Below are 17,240 nucleotides of genomic sequence, written 5' to 3'. Positions count from 1 at the left end.
AAAAAAATTATGATAAACAAATAAAAAATATATTTTGTTAATCGTTTTTCTCTATAAGAAATTTCGTTTGACTGATCTAAATTATTATGCAAATTATTCTCTTTTTTATCTATAAAAAATACTAGAAAATTAATTGTTAAAAAATTTTAATTAAGAAGTAGGAAATATAACCATTTTATGCATAATTTTTATTTCTCAATAACAATATTGCACTGAAAAGAAAAAAATTAATTGATTCAAATAACCGATTAATTGACTATTATCAATTAAATATTTAATTCAATGAAATAATATTTATTGGAGTCAATTAAATGGTTTTTAAAAATAAAGGAAAAAAAAGGTTTATAAATTATATTTGTCAATTAGAAAATTTAATTCAAAATGAAACTGCAAATTTTTGAATTTTTTAGAAAACAAAGAAAAAAAAAATTTGAAAAAAATGTTCTGTTAAATTTATTTACCAATATCTTTAATTGTAAAATTATTCGAAAACAATAATTTCTTTATTAAATATTTTAAATATTTAATTATTATTATTTTTCCGTAGGAATTAAAATTCTTCAAAACATTTCAATTCAAATTTTTTTTGAAATTAATCAACTTAAAAAATATTGTTATAAAACATGAACTCCGAGTCGAAGTTTCAGAGTAATCGATATCTTCATGTTTTATAACAATTAAAGTGCGGATCGAGTGTTAAAATCATTATTTTATATGCTAAGAATATTGTTACTGTAACTTCTTAAAAATTATTTTCATATTTTTAGTATTATCTAAAATTTAAACTAAAATTCATTTTCAAATCAATTTTTATTAGAAAATTCTACGAGAATTCAATTATTTAAATAAAAAAGTAAATTATCAATTGAATGTTTTTTAAAATTTAATTCTTATGAAGAATTTTATTAACAAATTTTTGAAGAATTGAATTCTTTTAACGAATTTTAATAAACTTTTTTAGAATAGTAACATTTTTCAAGGAATTTGATGAAAATTGTATTAAAAATAATTGAAATTCTGCTATGAGTTTGATTATTTCTGAAAATGATTGAATTATTGGGAAGATTCTTATAAAAAATTTGTAAATATTTGAATTGCTGTGAAATTGTTATTATTTATGAAAATTATTAAATGTTTGCGTACAATTTTATTAAAATTGTTTTTAAATAATTGAATTCATTTGGGTAATTTTATTAAAATAGTAGATATTGAGAATCATTGAAATAGGGAAAAATTTTGAAAATAATTGAAATTTTGACAAGAATTTTATTAAAATTTTTTTCAATAATTGAATTTTAAAGAATTTTTTTATTTATAAAGATAAAATTCGATAAAAATTGTATTCAAAATAATTAAAATTTTGCGATGAGTGGTATTATTTATAAAAATAATTGATTCTCTGTAAAAAATGTTATTATTTATGAAAATAATTGAATTACTGCGAAGAAATTTATATAAAAACTCTGTAAATAATTGAATTCCTGTAAAATTTGTATTATATTTATTTATAAAAATAATTAATTTCTTATGAAGAATTTTATTCAAATTTTTTTAAATAATTGAATTTCTTAGAATTTTTAAAAACTTTTTGAAAATAATTAAATTTTATCGAGAAATTTCATTAAAAAAATAAAAATAATTGAAATTTGACAAAGAATTAAAAAAAATGTTTTTTAAATAATTCAATTCCTTTGAAAATGTTTATTTTTTAAAAGAATTGGATTTTTGGGAAGAATTTTATTAAAATTTTTGCAAATAATTGAATTTTGAAGAATTTTTTTATTTATAAAGATAATAATTGGGATTTTGTCGAGATTTTTTTTGTAAATTTTGAACATAATTGAATTTTGTGATACAAATTTTATTACTTTTGAAAATAATTGAATTTCTGCAATCATTTGTAACTTTTTCAAAAATCAATTTTTTTAGTATTTTTAACTAAATTTTTTCCATAAATCCATTATTTTTAATAATTAATTAAATATATATTGACAGATTTAACTAATTTTAGAAGATTTTAAATTATTAAAATCATTCAACATTAAAATTTTCTAAAATTTCATATTGAAACCATTGAAGTTCATTTATTTATGAAAATTGTAAACACAACTCTTTTAAAATTGAATTAATTTTGAAATATTTAAGTAAAATCATTCATTAAATGATTTATTTATTTTATGATAGTTGTTCAAGATTTAAATTATTTACACGGAGAGACCGAGATTACTAATTTTTGTATAAAATCACACTAGAATTTACTATTTTCACATTGCAACCACCGGAAATAAGGGGACTTTTTGTATTTTTTACTATTTTCTACACTAAGTCACTAATCCCGACAAATGTTCACCAAATTAGCAAAGTTTCTTACTATTTCGTCCAATAGTTCCAAATAACTGTAGTAAACTCAGAAGCATTGTGTACGTAAAATTACTACAGTCGTTTGTAAATGCAGAAAGAAAGAGTGAAAGAAAAAATACGGATTTTTGTCGCCGGTTTCCCGTCAATTCTTGACTAATGGAGACAAACTGGAAGGATTTTTACATACACAGACACACACACACTTATATATTTGTTGGATAAATATTTGAAGACACACACATGTTTATTTCACTTATATGTATAGACGCGGTTAATTAATACACTAATACACAACTGCACGCACGACAACGAATTTCACTGAAAGTATACATCTTTGTTTCCTTATATATTGAATGATGAAAATTTACAGCACTTACGAGAAAGCAATTTACTTTTAACAACTTACTATAAGACATAGTTCTTGGGACAGGAATAAATGCAAAGTTTATTAATTTATAATGGTCAATTTCTGAGATACCGAACGACCTACGTTTCACTTTATATTTAATTATTGTAGATAATATCCAAATTTATTTTACATACGCGAAACATAGTCACTGTCAATGATCGGATGGCGTCGGCTCATTTACGGAGATTGACGAAGTTAGCAACCAATAGAAATGCAGGCGCCATATGACTGCACTCGCTAGCCACACTTGCTCACCAAAAATTACTACAGTGGATCGTAGGTTTTAGTGGAAAATGTTTTCATTTGTCAGATTTTGTCTAATTAAATTAGAGAAAACTATAATCAATTTTTGCTACATTTACAACTCTTACACAAAATATTAAAACTTGCTATTTCAATGTAGCAAATTTATCTATTTCTTTTGTAAATTTATCTAATTCTGTAGCACATTATGCTAAAAGTCCCCTTATTTCCGGTCATTGCAACCATTTTTAGTAATTTTTACGAATGTGGGTCTCTCCGTGTAAATTTAATTTCTGGTTATTTTATACCTGAAATTGTAAAAGAATATTTTCGTCTGACTAATCATAAGGTTTACTACTTAAAGTATCACAAGTTGTAAAAAACTGTCTGTAAATTACTTTCACTATACTGACATTAAAATTAAAAAAAAAAAAAAAAATTTATTGAGTGAAACTAAATCTCACTTCCGCAACTGTCTACAACTAGAATTACACGATTTCAAAACATTCTCGTCTGACCAAAACTCACGTCTACTACTGACATTGGAATTACAATCAGGTATCTCATTGCCTGAATGAAATTGCCTTTTTGCTAAATAAGATCTTACTTACGATACTTAACTGTTGATTTCGTCGACGAAAATAGTCTTTTACTGGACTCAAGTTAAAATTAGGAGAAAGTTAAATTTTTTTCGCTAAAAAAATTACCTTTTTTACGCTAAAACTGTAATTATATGAATTGAATTCGTTTTCAGCTTAAATAGAGATTTTTTCACTATTACTTAGGTTGTTGAAAAATTTTATCTAGTCTGTCTGGACGATACCTGCTTTTACCACTAATTTAAAGTCAATTTTGACTCTTCTGCCTGATTTTAACAATTTTTCCTATAAATCATTTACATTTTTGTATTTTTTTTTATAAAACGTTATATTAATTCCGACTGACTTTACAACAAACAATTTTTTTTCCATATTAGAATTTTAAAAACTTAAGATCTTTGTCTGACTAAAAACAGCTTTTACCACTTGTACTTGAAATATATTTTTCTAAACGCCTAACCCTGACTGAAACTTCTACTTACTATTAATTTTAAAATTACGAAACTTACAATATTTGATTTTATTGAGAAAGAAATATTTATGAACTGTGTAAATTTAAACTATCTAATTTCAATTCTGTGAATTTACATTAGTAGTAGTAAAACATAGTTTCAGTCAGACATAAATATCAAAATTCTAAACTTAGAAAAACTCTAAAATTCTAAAATAAAATAATGTTGAAGAAAAATTCTAAAATTGTAAAAAGAGATAAAATTCGAAAAATTCGAAAATAGGAAAAAGAGATAAAAATCGAAAATTTCGAAAATAGAAAAAGTTGTAAAAAAGCAAGAGAAAATTTATGTCAAACTAAAGAGTTGAATTACTTCATTTCAATAAATTTAATCCTGGCAATAAAAATCTTTATCGCATTGTCCTTCCAAAAACTACTAATTAAAAAAAAGCGAAAAGATAATAAAAAATAAATAAAATAAACCCACAGTATTAGAGTATAATATATTTTCTTGACGCTCACTTAATTAATTATATACTATAATTATAAAAGCAGCTAATAAATAAATTGCCGTTTTTGTATAGTAAATGTAATAAAATTTAATTTACCTTCGTTCAAATGCAAGTGTTAATTTAAGCTGACTTGATTCTCCCCGACTTTTACTGTTTCCTTTAGTAACATTCTCAATTTATTGATCTGGTGATAATTATTTTCCGCACGCTTTGAACATGACGCTATTCAAATAAACTCTATAATTTAAATCACCTTTGAAAATGTACAGCTATAAATTTTATTAACAATCACCAGACGAAAAAAAAAGTTTTAAATAATTTTTTAAACTTTTGGAATTTGTAAAGAAATTTAAAAAGTATTTATTTCAGTAGTAATAGCGGTGAATAGTCAGACAAATGTCAAAGGAATGATAATTATATTAGAAATATTATAATTTTAATAAATAACAATAAATTAATAGTTAATAATAATTATAATAAAAAATGTATTTTAATAATTCCGCGACTGACTTTAAAAACCATAAACTTTTTTTTAAAATTAGAAAACTTAAGATCTTTGTCTAACTAAAACTAGCTTTTACCACTTGTACTTGAATTATATTTCTTTAAACATCTAAACCTGAGTAAAATTTCTCCTTACATTATTATTTTACAAAAATATATATTTTTCATTAGAAATTGAAAATATTTCTTTCAGTAGTGAAAGCGTTCTCTAGTCAGACAAATATAAAAAAAGAAAATATTCAGAAAATATTTTTATAAAATAAAATATATACACCGAAAAATTGTAAAATACTGTTTTTAAGAACAGAATAATTACAATTTTCTGAATTTTAGGATCAGTAGTAAAAGTCATTGTTAATTATAGTTAAAAGTTTGGGAGTATTTTGATTTTTTATTGCTAGTGAAAAAACTTGAATTATTTTAATTTTTCTGCTCAGTGTCAAAAATTGAAAAAAAAATAAAAGAAAATGGAAGAATGACAAATTAACAAATTAATTAATTGACAAATTAATCTTTCGTTAAAGGTTAAAATTTTTCTTTCTTTATAAAATTATTACAGTAAAGTTTACTCTAAAATTATTACAGTAAACTTTACTCTAAAATTATTAAAGTAAAATTTTACTGTAAAATTAATAAGTAGTAAATTTTTTTGGTAAAAAATATTTTTTTATTACAGTAAATATTTATTTAAATTGAGGTGAAATTTTACTATAAACAATTTTACAGTTAACTTTATTTAAATTATAATAAAAATTTTCCTGTAAACAATTTTACAGTAAACATTTATTCAAATTGTGGTAGAATTTACTGCAAAAATTATTACCTACAGTAAATATTTATTTAACATGTGCGGTCAAATTTAGTGTAAAAATTATAACAGTTAATATTTGTTTAAATCAAAGAGGAAAATTATCAAAAGAAATTATAAATTAATCATTTGAATAATTATATTCAAATAATTTTAAAAAAAAACTAACCTCGTTTGTATTCCATCGATGCCTCTGTGTCGGAAAATGCTCAGCTCGCGGTAAAGTCTCCAAATTTTCCGGAAGCTTAATTGGATCCCCATCTGAAAATTTAACCAACGAAGAAAATTAATTACAAATTAATTTTTTTTCTCACTAATTAATAATAAAAACTAAATTAATTACTGAAAAAATTTGGAATTAATGCAAAAAATATTAATTAAAAGCTTTGCACTCGATAATTAGTTTTAAAAAAGTTGCAAAAAGTAGTTTTTAAACTGAAAAAAGTAGTTATGGAAAATATTAAATTTGACGTTTAAAAAAAAACTCATTTTAGACGATTCACAAAAATCAGAAAAATGTAATTCTGTATTTTATTTCTCTAACTTTTTCCTAATTTTCATAAAAAATATTTAGTTTTTTCTCCTTTCCTGATAACTTATTTATCTTTTCCTAGGAATAAAGAAATTTTTTGAATGATTTCAATGTGAAACGTTTTTTTTTTAATTTAACTAAATTTCTATAAAAATTACAACTGTAATTCTTCCAAAATTCAATCATTTTTTGTCAAAATTGTTGAATAAAATTATTCAAAACTTTAATTATTGTTTACAAAAATAATAAAATAACAATTTTTTGAAATAAAAATTAAAAAAATTATTAGTTTTACAAATTACAACAATAAAAATTTCCAAAGATTTTAATTTAAAAATATTTTGAAAATTAATTATTTATAAAAAAATTCATAAGATAACGCTTCTAATATTTAAATAACGAAAAATTTAACTGGAATTCATTTTGAAACACATTTTTATTAGAAAATTCTACGAAAATTCAATTATTTTCATAAAAAAATTTGTATTTCTTAACTTTGAAATTCTTCAAAAATACAACTAAATTTTAAAAAAATTTAAAAAATAAAATTCTTTACTATTTAAAATTTAATTCAATATTAAATTTGACAAAAAAATTATTTTTTTATGCAATAAATATTCAAATATTATTTACTTTAACAACAAATAAAATTTTTAGAGACAGGTAAGTTAAATATCTTTTGAAATTTAATTTTAAAAATTCACATTATAACGCTTCTATAATATTAAATTATTATCTACGATTTTATCTAAAATTCATTTTTAAATCAAGTTTTGTTAAAAAATTTTTTGAAAATTCAATTATTTAAAAACAAAAATAATAACTGATTTAGTAATAAATTACTTTTAAAAATTGAATTCTCGTAAAGAATTTTATCAACAAATTTAAAAAAATAGTTGAATTCATTAAAAAAATTTAAAATACAATTGTTAAGAATAATTGCATATTTCCAGGAATTCATTAAAAATTTTATTAAAAATAATTGAAATCCTGCGAAGAATTTCATCGTTTATGACAATAATTGAATTCTTGCAACGAATTCTATTAAAATTTTTCAGAATATTTGAATTCCTGTAAATAACTGTGATTATTTATGAAAATAATTGAATGCTTGGACAGAAATTTATTAAAAAATTTTTTTAAATAATTGAATTTTTTGGGCAATTTGATTAAAATAGTACCTGGACATTAAAAATAATTGAATTTTAGGGAAGAATTTTATTACCCTTAAAAATAATTGATTGTCTGTAAAAATTTTATTATTTATGAAAATAATTGAATCTCTGTAAAAATTTTAATATTTATGAAAATAATTGAATTCCTGTAAAAATTTTATTATTTATGAAAATAATTGAATCTCTGTAAAAATTTTAATATTTATGAAAATAATTGAATTCCTGTAAAAATTTTATTATTTATAAAAATAATTGAATTATCGCGAAGAAATTTATAAAAAAAATTTGTAAATAATTGATATTAAAATAATAAATATTAAAAATCATTGAATTGAGGAAAATGTATGAAAATAATTCACATTTTGACAAGAATTTTGTTAAAATTTTTGAAAATAATTGAATTCTTGAGAATAATTTTTTTATTTCAATTATTAGCGAATTTAAAGTAAATTCTAAATAAAAAAAATAAAAAAGTAGTTTTTAGTGTCATTATAATCTAACAAAAGTATCCAAAAAGTATCAAATCGTAAAAAAAGTAATTAATAATATTAGGAAATAATTTAATTAATGATATAAAAAATAGTGTAATTAATAAAAAATAGTTTTAAAAATTCATCCCTAGAGAAAATCTTTTTCAACACTGACATAAAAGCATTGACGCTCATAAGTCTTACTAAATTAAAATCCCTTTTGAATATTCCGAACTGTCTTCACAAAAACATTTTCTTCTTCTTTCTTTTTTCTTCTTTACTTCGCAAATTGAACAAAAGTTTCGCTAATGACTTTGCGGCATGATTATGTATATAGAGAAATGTGGATATAAAGAAAAGGGTGATTTATAAGATTAATAAGAGCCACGTGAGCGTGGAATGATGAATAGGAATATAAAACGGAACGTAGTTTCGAATACCGGCGCAGTAAACTTTAACAAACTATCGAAATGGACTGCTAAGATCGCGTTATGTGACCCTGTTACATACAAAGTACTTGCCTGGCAATTGGATAAATTTTAACAATCGGTCTACCAATACAATCTGGGTCAGCCTTGTTTTCTCGTGCATATACACACAATATACACACATTTAAGGGAATCTAAACGGATGTGAGCAAAAAGTATACGCGGATAGGTTAAATTGCGCGCAAATATAATATTACTTCTCTCGATTGTGTCTTTTGTATAACTGGCTAAAATCTTCCTGCTTGCGCACTTTAAAATATACGAAAATAAGATTCACCCCAAAAAATGCCTCATTCCAACAATCGTTTCGCGGAAAACATTTTCTTTCTCAACTGCTACTTTAAAAAATGAAGCGCGTGAATCGCTACATCGTGTGCCAATCGATATGTTCTCTTCCTTTTCTCCCTCTCTCTCTCTCTCTCTCTTTTTTTTTTTTTTTGAAAAAAGGAAATAATTTTATTCAAAAAAAGAGATAAAAATTTTTTCCTCTTCAAATTTTATTAAATTTTTGTGGAAAAAAAATTTTTACATCGTATTTTAACATTTCTTTTTGAGTTTATTTAATAAAGTTTGCTAAAATTAAATTTGTTTTCATTACTTTATTATACAGAATTATTTTATTTAAATCACAAGAAAATAGTTAAAAATGCTATAAATTATGAAACTAAAATTTATCTATATAACATAAATTTACTTTATTATTTATAAATTATGGTGACTATTACTTATTTTATTTATTTATTTAAAAAATTAAAAATAATTTTCAACTCTATTTCATGTATTTGTTTTCAAATTTTTTCCACAACTTAGATAAAAACCCGATTGAAACAATATTTTTCAAGTTTTTTTTTTATTTTCTTGGAAAAAAGAAATAAGTTTTTAATGCAAAATAAAAAATAAAAATTTGTTCTCCTCACTTTTTTCCAAATTTTTTAAAATTTTGGTAGAAGAAAATTTTCTACGTAGTGCTTTAGAAATTCTTTTTGAGTTTATTTAATAAAAAAAAAATATTAAAAAATAGTTTTCAACTTTATTCGTAATTTATTTGTCTCGAATTATTTTATGTCAATAACAAGAAAATATTAAGAAATATAATAAAAATAAATAAAATAAATTTATGTTTATTTAATAAAATGAATTCTGTAATTAAAATGTATAACAGAAGTAGATCATTATTATTTATTTTATTTATTTTATTTATTTAAACAGTTAAAAATAATTTTCAACTTTATTTGACTTTAGTAAAATCTACACGTTTATAAACAAAAAATAATTTTGTTTCCTTTTTTTCTAGGAAAAAGAAATAATTTTATGCAAAAGAAGAAATAAAAATGTTTTATCTTCACTTTTTTCCAAATTTAGATAAATTTTGATAAAAAAAAAATTTACATTGTATTTTAAAAATTCCTTTTAAGATAAATTGAAAAGAAAACTATTAAAAAATTGTTTTAACTCTACTCAATATTTGTCTCTAATCATTTTATTTAAATAACAAGAAAATAATTAAAAATGTTACGAATCAAGTAATTAAAATTTAAAAAACGTAAGTAGTTAAATTGACTTTATTATAGTTTATTTTATTTATTTATTTAAATAGTTGAAAATAATTTCCAACTTTAATTTTCGTATATTTGTTTACAATTTTTTTTCTATTTAAGTAAAATTCTCAACGTTTATAAGCAACGATTGAAAAATTATTTTTCAAAGTAATATTTTCAAATATTTTCACTTAGAAAATTTGTAAAAAAAAAAAAATTCCGATCAACTATTTTGAAGAGAAACATTTATTGCTTTCCTTGTAGAAATTTTTTTTTTCCTTTTATCGATAATTTAAATTTTATAACCTTCACCGTCGTTATTTTTTTCTGATGTTATTTTATCAAAATAAAAAAATAATTAAAAATGTTATAAATCATGTAATAAAAAATTTTAATAGACAAATTTATATTATTATTTATTTCTTTATTAAAACATTCAAAAGAATTTATTTATATTTATTTATTATTTCAAATTTATAATTTAGTACTTGAACAGTTAAAAATATTTTTGTTTTCTTTTTTTCCGTGGAAAAAGAAAATAATTTTATGCAAAAGTAGAGTTAAAAAATTTCTTCTCCTCTCTTTTTCAAATTTAATTAAATTTTGGTAGGGTAAAAAAATTTCCACATAGTATTTTAGAAATTCCTTTTAAGAAATAATTTACTTAATAAAAAACTACAAAAAACAGTTTTTAGCTTTATTTAACTTTCGTCTCGAATTATTTTATTTGAATATTTTTCTAAGTAAATTTTTAAATATTTTTCGCTTACAAATTTTAAAGAAAATTTTTCGGAACTATTTTAAACAGAAAAATTTTACTGTTTTCTGTGTAAAAAATATTTTGATAATTTTACTTGTATACGACATAATAAAAAATAAAATAAAATTCAATGAATAGAAAAATAAATTATAAACGTTGTAAACTTTACTGACCTTTTTTTCTGTACTTATTTTATTTAAATGAAAAAATTTTTTAAAAATGTTATAATTAAAAAACATTTTCCAATTTCATTAATTGTGTTAATTTTCAATTTACTTCGTCGATTATTTATTTTATTCGACGATTTATTTTATTTTTATTCGACACAAATATTTTAAATAATTTTATTTGTTTATTTATAAAAAAATATGCGTCAACTAAAAAGACACGTGCTGATAAAAATAAACATTTTTTAACTTAAAGAAAAAATTTGACATTTCTACGAGAATATTTGAAAATAAATCACAACAATTGCAACTGTGAACAGATTCAACCACCATAAAGTAGATTGATATTGTGGAAATTTTCTTTCGAAAACTTTTTTTCCCTCTTTTCTTATCAGTGAAATGTGTACACAGTTTGTATATACAAGCTGACGGGCAAAAATCTTTTCTTTTCAATCGTGTGAACTTTGAAAGGAGAGAGGAGAAACGAGATGTTCGGTCAAAAGCATTGTTTCGAACTTTGGTAGAATGGAAGGAGAATTTTCTATCGAGCCGTCAGCACTTCGCTTACTTAAAACAACTTACATCTTTCTTTGAACTTTAGGGACAATCTTTTCTAAGCAAAAAAAAAAAATATATATATAGAAATGAACGCGCCTTTAAAGTTTTCTTTTTATATTAAAATATCAAAATTTACAAAAACAGTTAATTTTTTCCCTCAATATAAATTATAATTTAATTTTTGTAATTCTATAGAAATTCTATTGTTATTTTTTAATTTTCCGAAAATTGGACTTTATATGATTATAAAGTTTTTAACGTTCAAATAAACAAATTTTATTTATTATTCAAATTAAAGTTTTCTGTACAATAATTTATTCATTTATATTTTATAATCTTGTGCAAATTATACAAAAAACTTTTTTTTTGGTAAAAATAAAAAAAATATTTATAATCCAAATTTATTTTAAGAAATTTTATCTAATGTTTATTTAATTTAATTTAAAAAATTTTTGAATTTATTTAAATTTTATTAAATTTGTACGATTCTCTCCAAAAATAATTTTATTCTTCAAAATTCGAATGATATATTAACTAAAATAAAGCGAAATGAAAATTAAATTAAATTAAAATAAGTGGAATAAGAAAATGTATTATTTAAAGAGAATGATAAAGTCCAATATAATTGTGTTTGAATGAAAAGTTAAAAAAAGAAGTGATAATATTAAATTGCAAATTGGAAATTAAATTTTCCAACCACGAACTTATAAAGGATTATTGATGAAATTTAACATAATTGTTTCTTGAATCGCAATTTAGCCATTATTACAAATAAATATTAAATTTGATTTTATATACACACAGTGAAAGTACTGAATGTAATCCATTTCAACATAAAATATTAGCGTAGATAAATGTTCCACGGGTTATTATCGGTTATTATAAATTTAAATTCAATAATGAAAATTTACAAGTGAATTAAAATTGTCAGTTTGAATGAAATTTAAAAATAAAACAAAAGGTAGAACGTGTGAATTGAAACAAATTGCGCGAGTAATTAAATAAATAACAATAATAAAAAATATTCAACATAAAAAATATAAATTAATAAATTTAAAAAAATTAAAAAAGCAAATTCATAATAATTATATTATTATTATTATTATTATAATATTAATATTATTATTATTTTAATTTATAAAATTTGAGCTATAATTCAGATAATAAAAAAATGAAACAAAAAATACTTAAAAAAAATAATCAAAATGAAGAACAATGAAATGATGAGTTTCATAAAACGTGTAAAAAAACAAAATTGAAAATAAAAAAAAATTTTAAAACCTACTTGAGAAACATTGTTGTTTTAGCGTGAGTTTACAGAAACGAAAAACAGACAAAAGATAATGAGAAATAACATGATTACTGAACGGTTCATGAAACATGCAAATTAGATTAAATGAGAGTATAAGCATCAGAATCAAAACACTACTGAATTCAAGAATGAGAAGCATCTTCATTTTAATAATTCATAAACAGTGGGCCAATTTTTTTTTTAATCTCCATCTGTGCGGCTTTTACGACAACAAAAAAATCACCAAAAGTTTTCTTTATTTATTTTAACGTCTGTTTTTAGTTATAAACTTGACAAAAAAAACGCAGAAAAAAATGTCTTGTAAAAATAATTAATTTTGTAAGCACTGAATTTATATTTTTTTTTATCAAAATTCGAAATTAAGGAGTAAAAAATAATTATTTTTAACGAAACATTTATTTAAGATCTAATAGAGTTAATAAAATAATTAAATATAAATATATAAATAATATAATAATATATATAATATAATATATATAATAATATAATATAATATAATATAATATAATATAATTATTATATTATTATATATATATAATAATTATATATAATAATATATATATAATATATATAATATATATATATAATAATATTATATATATTAAATATATATATATATATATATATATAATAATATTATATATATTATATTATATATATAATATATTATATATAATTATATATATATATTATATAATATAATATATATAACTAGCTGTCGTACCCGTCTTCGACGGGTTTTAGTTTCTACCAATACATTTAAGTTTCTACCAATCTGGAAAATCAGGAAATAGCTAGGGAATTTAATTTGACCGGAAAAAAATAATAATTAGTTACCATTATAGCTATTTTAGTAGGAAAATATTACTATTTGAATCAGTGATTGACTTTTTGTTATCAAATTAGTTATTTTAACCAATTCAAATGCAGAGAACAATATTTATCAATTTGTAGTACTTTAATTAATGTATTAAAAAAATTAAATTTTCCATACAGTTTTTGGAGTTATAGTAGAGTCTAATTGGAACTAATTGTATCGCAAGTAGACCCTACGTTACGACTGCTAAAACCTAACATAAGACCTAAATTTTAGGCTGAAAGTAGGGCTTAAATTTTGACTCGGGTCTGTTTTCATAAATATTATACATCAATAAAAATTGAAGTAAAAAGCAATTTTTTAAAAGCGAATTAATATAATGAAACTTTTTCTTAATTTGATAGGAAAATTCCCGGTTCGGCATATTCCCAGCTTTTTACAGTTTTTCCCGTTTGGTAGATACCCAGTTAAATGTATTAGTATAAACAGAAAACTGTACGACAGCAAGTAATACAATCTATATTTATATGAACTTAAGAAACAGTATTTTCATAAAATAAGTAAATTTTTATAGCCATTTGTAGATTTATTTATGGATAAAATCAAGTAAATTTAAATTTGACAAAAAAGAGATAAACCGTGAAAAGTTTGGACAAAGCAGGGAATTTTGTTAAACAAAAATAGACACCGTGTTAACTTTTGTCTTTACATTGCTCAAAACATCTCTTAAAGTTAAATCTAGAGTTAAAATGAAAAAACGTTTTAACATGTAAGTTTTTGCCTAGTGGCATAATATGCTTGTATTGTATCACAGGTGACTTACAATTCTTGACATCCTGCGAAATCATTTTAATCATAAAAAATTTCCATTTTCAATATTTCTGAACTTCTTGAAAATATTAGATTGATTTGATAAATAATTTTGAATTGCACTATTTTGACATCAAAATATTAATCAGAGACTCCAAAAATACTACTGAATTATACTTCATATAGTAATTAGTATCGATTTTTTGATATATTGAAAATTTTTTTATATTTCTTGTAGGATAGTATTTTTTGCAAAATTATGATAAAATCTGACTAAATAACATATAATATTCATTTTTAGAAAGTTTAAAAGCTATCCATTAAAAATTGTGAAATTTGGAAATTTTCCATTTTTCAAGTTTTTGAAAATATTTTTATATTTACATCTTAGTTGTAGAATAGTATTTTTTGAAAAATTATGCTAAAATGTGACCAAATAACATGTAATACTCAAATATAGAAAGTTTAAAAGCAATCCATAAAAAAATGTAAAATTTTGAAATTTTCGATTTTTTGAAAACATTTTTATACTTACATATTAGTTATAGGACTTTATTTTTTGCAAAGTTATGCTATAATGTGACTAAATAACATATAATACTCAAGTATATAAACTTCAAAAGCAATCCATGAAAAATAAAAAATTTTGAAATTTTCGATTTTTTGAATTTTTTGAAAAAATTGAATATCTCCCGTTCTAATTAATATTTTTTAAATCTGTAAATTTATAAACCTTCCTTGGGTCAATACCTAATAACCTACCAAGTTGGACTTAAATCGATTCACATGTTTTTGTGTGATTGGGGTACAAAGTTTTTGTGACAGACAAACATACATACGTATGTATACATAATACATACATACATACATTAAATTTTTTAAGAACATTTTTGGAATCTCTGATGTCCATAATAACTAATCATGTTAACATTTTGAAGTTTTAAGCAATGTACAGACAGACATCTGATTTTATTAATAAGGATAATATATATATAATAATATATAAATATTTAAATATTATTTATTATTTTAATATTAATTTGGTTGCGCAGTAAATATTTCAAATAAATATATTTTTTTTGGAGGCAATAAATATTCCAATTATAAATATTTATTTGAAGCTGATAAATATTTCAATGAAATAAATATTTGATTACAAATTATAAATTCGGTCAAATAAATAATTACTTGTTTTCAATAAATACTTGGTTGAAATAAGTATTTTGTTTGAACATTTATTTGCTTTGCGAAATATGTTTAATTCAAATAAACATTTATTTGCTTTGCGAAATGTGTTTAGTTCAAATAAACATTTATTTGGTTTCAATAATTATTTCGTTCCAATAAATATTTTCTTCAAATAATTATTTATTTGGTTTCAATAAATATATCGTTCCAATAAATATATTGTTTAAAATAATTATTTCTTTGGTTACACTAAATATTTATTCGATTTCAATAAATATTTGGTTCAAAAACATATTCTCTTCAAATAAACGTTTATTTGGTTTCAATAAATATTTCGCTTCAATAAATATTCTCTTCAGACAAATGCTTATGTAGTTTTAATCAATATTTCGTACAAATAAATATTTAGTTTAAATATTTCTTTTCAATTTTTGGTAAAAAAAATAAACTAAATATTTAGTTTAAATAAATATTTTGTTCAAATAAATATTTCTTTTTACGAAATAAACATTTAAAGCCATCAAATTATAATTTTGTTCCAATAAATATTTTATTTCATTAAATATTTAATTCGTATAAATATTCGCTTCTAATATATATTCGTTTTCAATTATTTTGTAATAAAATAATACAAAATAATTAAAAAGCGCTCATAACAAAAAGCAAATATTCGTTTCCAAAATAAATCTTTCTCTTTCTAAAATATTTGAATTTCTCAGAATTCTTAAAAACTTTTTAAAATTAATTAAATTCCATCGAGAAATTTCATCAAAAAATTTAAAATAATTGAAATCTGACAAAGAGTTTAAAACAAAAAATTTTTTATAATTGAATTCCTTTGAAAATGTTTATTTTTGAAAAGAATTGATTTTTTGGGAAGAATTTTATTAAAATTTCTTAAATAATTGATTTTCTACGAAGAATTTTATTTTTTACGAAAATAATTGAATCGTTTTCAAAGATTTTTACAAACATTTTTGCCAATAATTGTATTCCTAGGAAGAATGTTATATTTTACGAAAATAATTGTATTCTACGATCAATTTTATTATAATTTTTCAAATTAATTTATATAAAGCATTTTATCAAAATCTTTTAAAATAATTGAATTCTCGAGAAAAATTTCATTATTTATGAAAATAATTGATTTTTTATGAAGAACTTTATTCCACTTTTCTTCAAATAATTGTATTCTTAAGAAGAATTGTATTAAAAATAATTTAATTCTACAGGAAAATTTTATTAAAATTGCAATTTTATTATCTTGTAAAGGATTTTGGCAACATCTTTTTAAATAATGGAATTTTTAAAAGAATTTTATTTCAATTTTTCGAAATAATTGAATTTCTCAGAACTGTTTACAAATTTTTTCAATTCTCTGAATATATTTGAATTCTTTCGAGAAACTTCATTAGAAATTTAAAAATAATTGAATTGGTTCGAAGAAATTTATAAAAAAAATTGATGAAGTAATTGAATTCCTGTAAAACTATTATTAAAATTTTGCTTAAATAATTGGATTCATTTGGAAAATTATA

General features: G+C 20.8%; 1 protein-coding gene across 9 annotated transcripts in view; it reads right to left on the bottom strand.

The window, feature by feature from the left end:
• LOC122501311 (calmodulin-binding transcription activator 2) overlaps positions 1 to 17,240 on the bottom strand; it is a 156,902-nt gene that overhangs the window by 73,252 nt on the left and 66,410 nt on the right. For all 9 annotated transcript variants that reach the window (XM_043610661.1, XM_043610660.1, XM_043610657.1 and 6 more), the window contains one exon: positions 6,057 to 6,148. In XM_043610661.1, the coding sequence (XP_043466596.1) occupies positions 6,057 to 6,148 (92 nt within the window). The remainder of the gene's footprint in view (positions 1 to 6,056; positions 6,149 to 17,240) is intronic.

This window comes from Leptopilina heterotoma, unplaced genomic scaffold (genome assembly GCF_015476425.1).
Source record: "Leptopilina heterotoma isolate Lh14 unplaced genomic scaffold, ASM1547642v1 Lhet_209, whole genome shotgun sequence".
NCBI lineage: Eukaryota > Metazoa > Arthropoda > Insecta > Hymenoptera > Figitidae > Leptopilina > Leptopilina heterotoma.
This window is presented reverse-complemented; position numbering and strand designations above follow the sequence as displayed.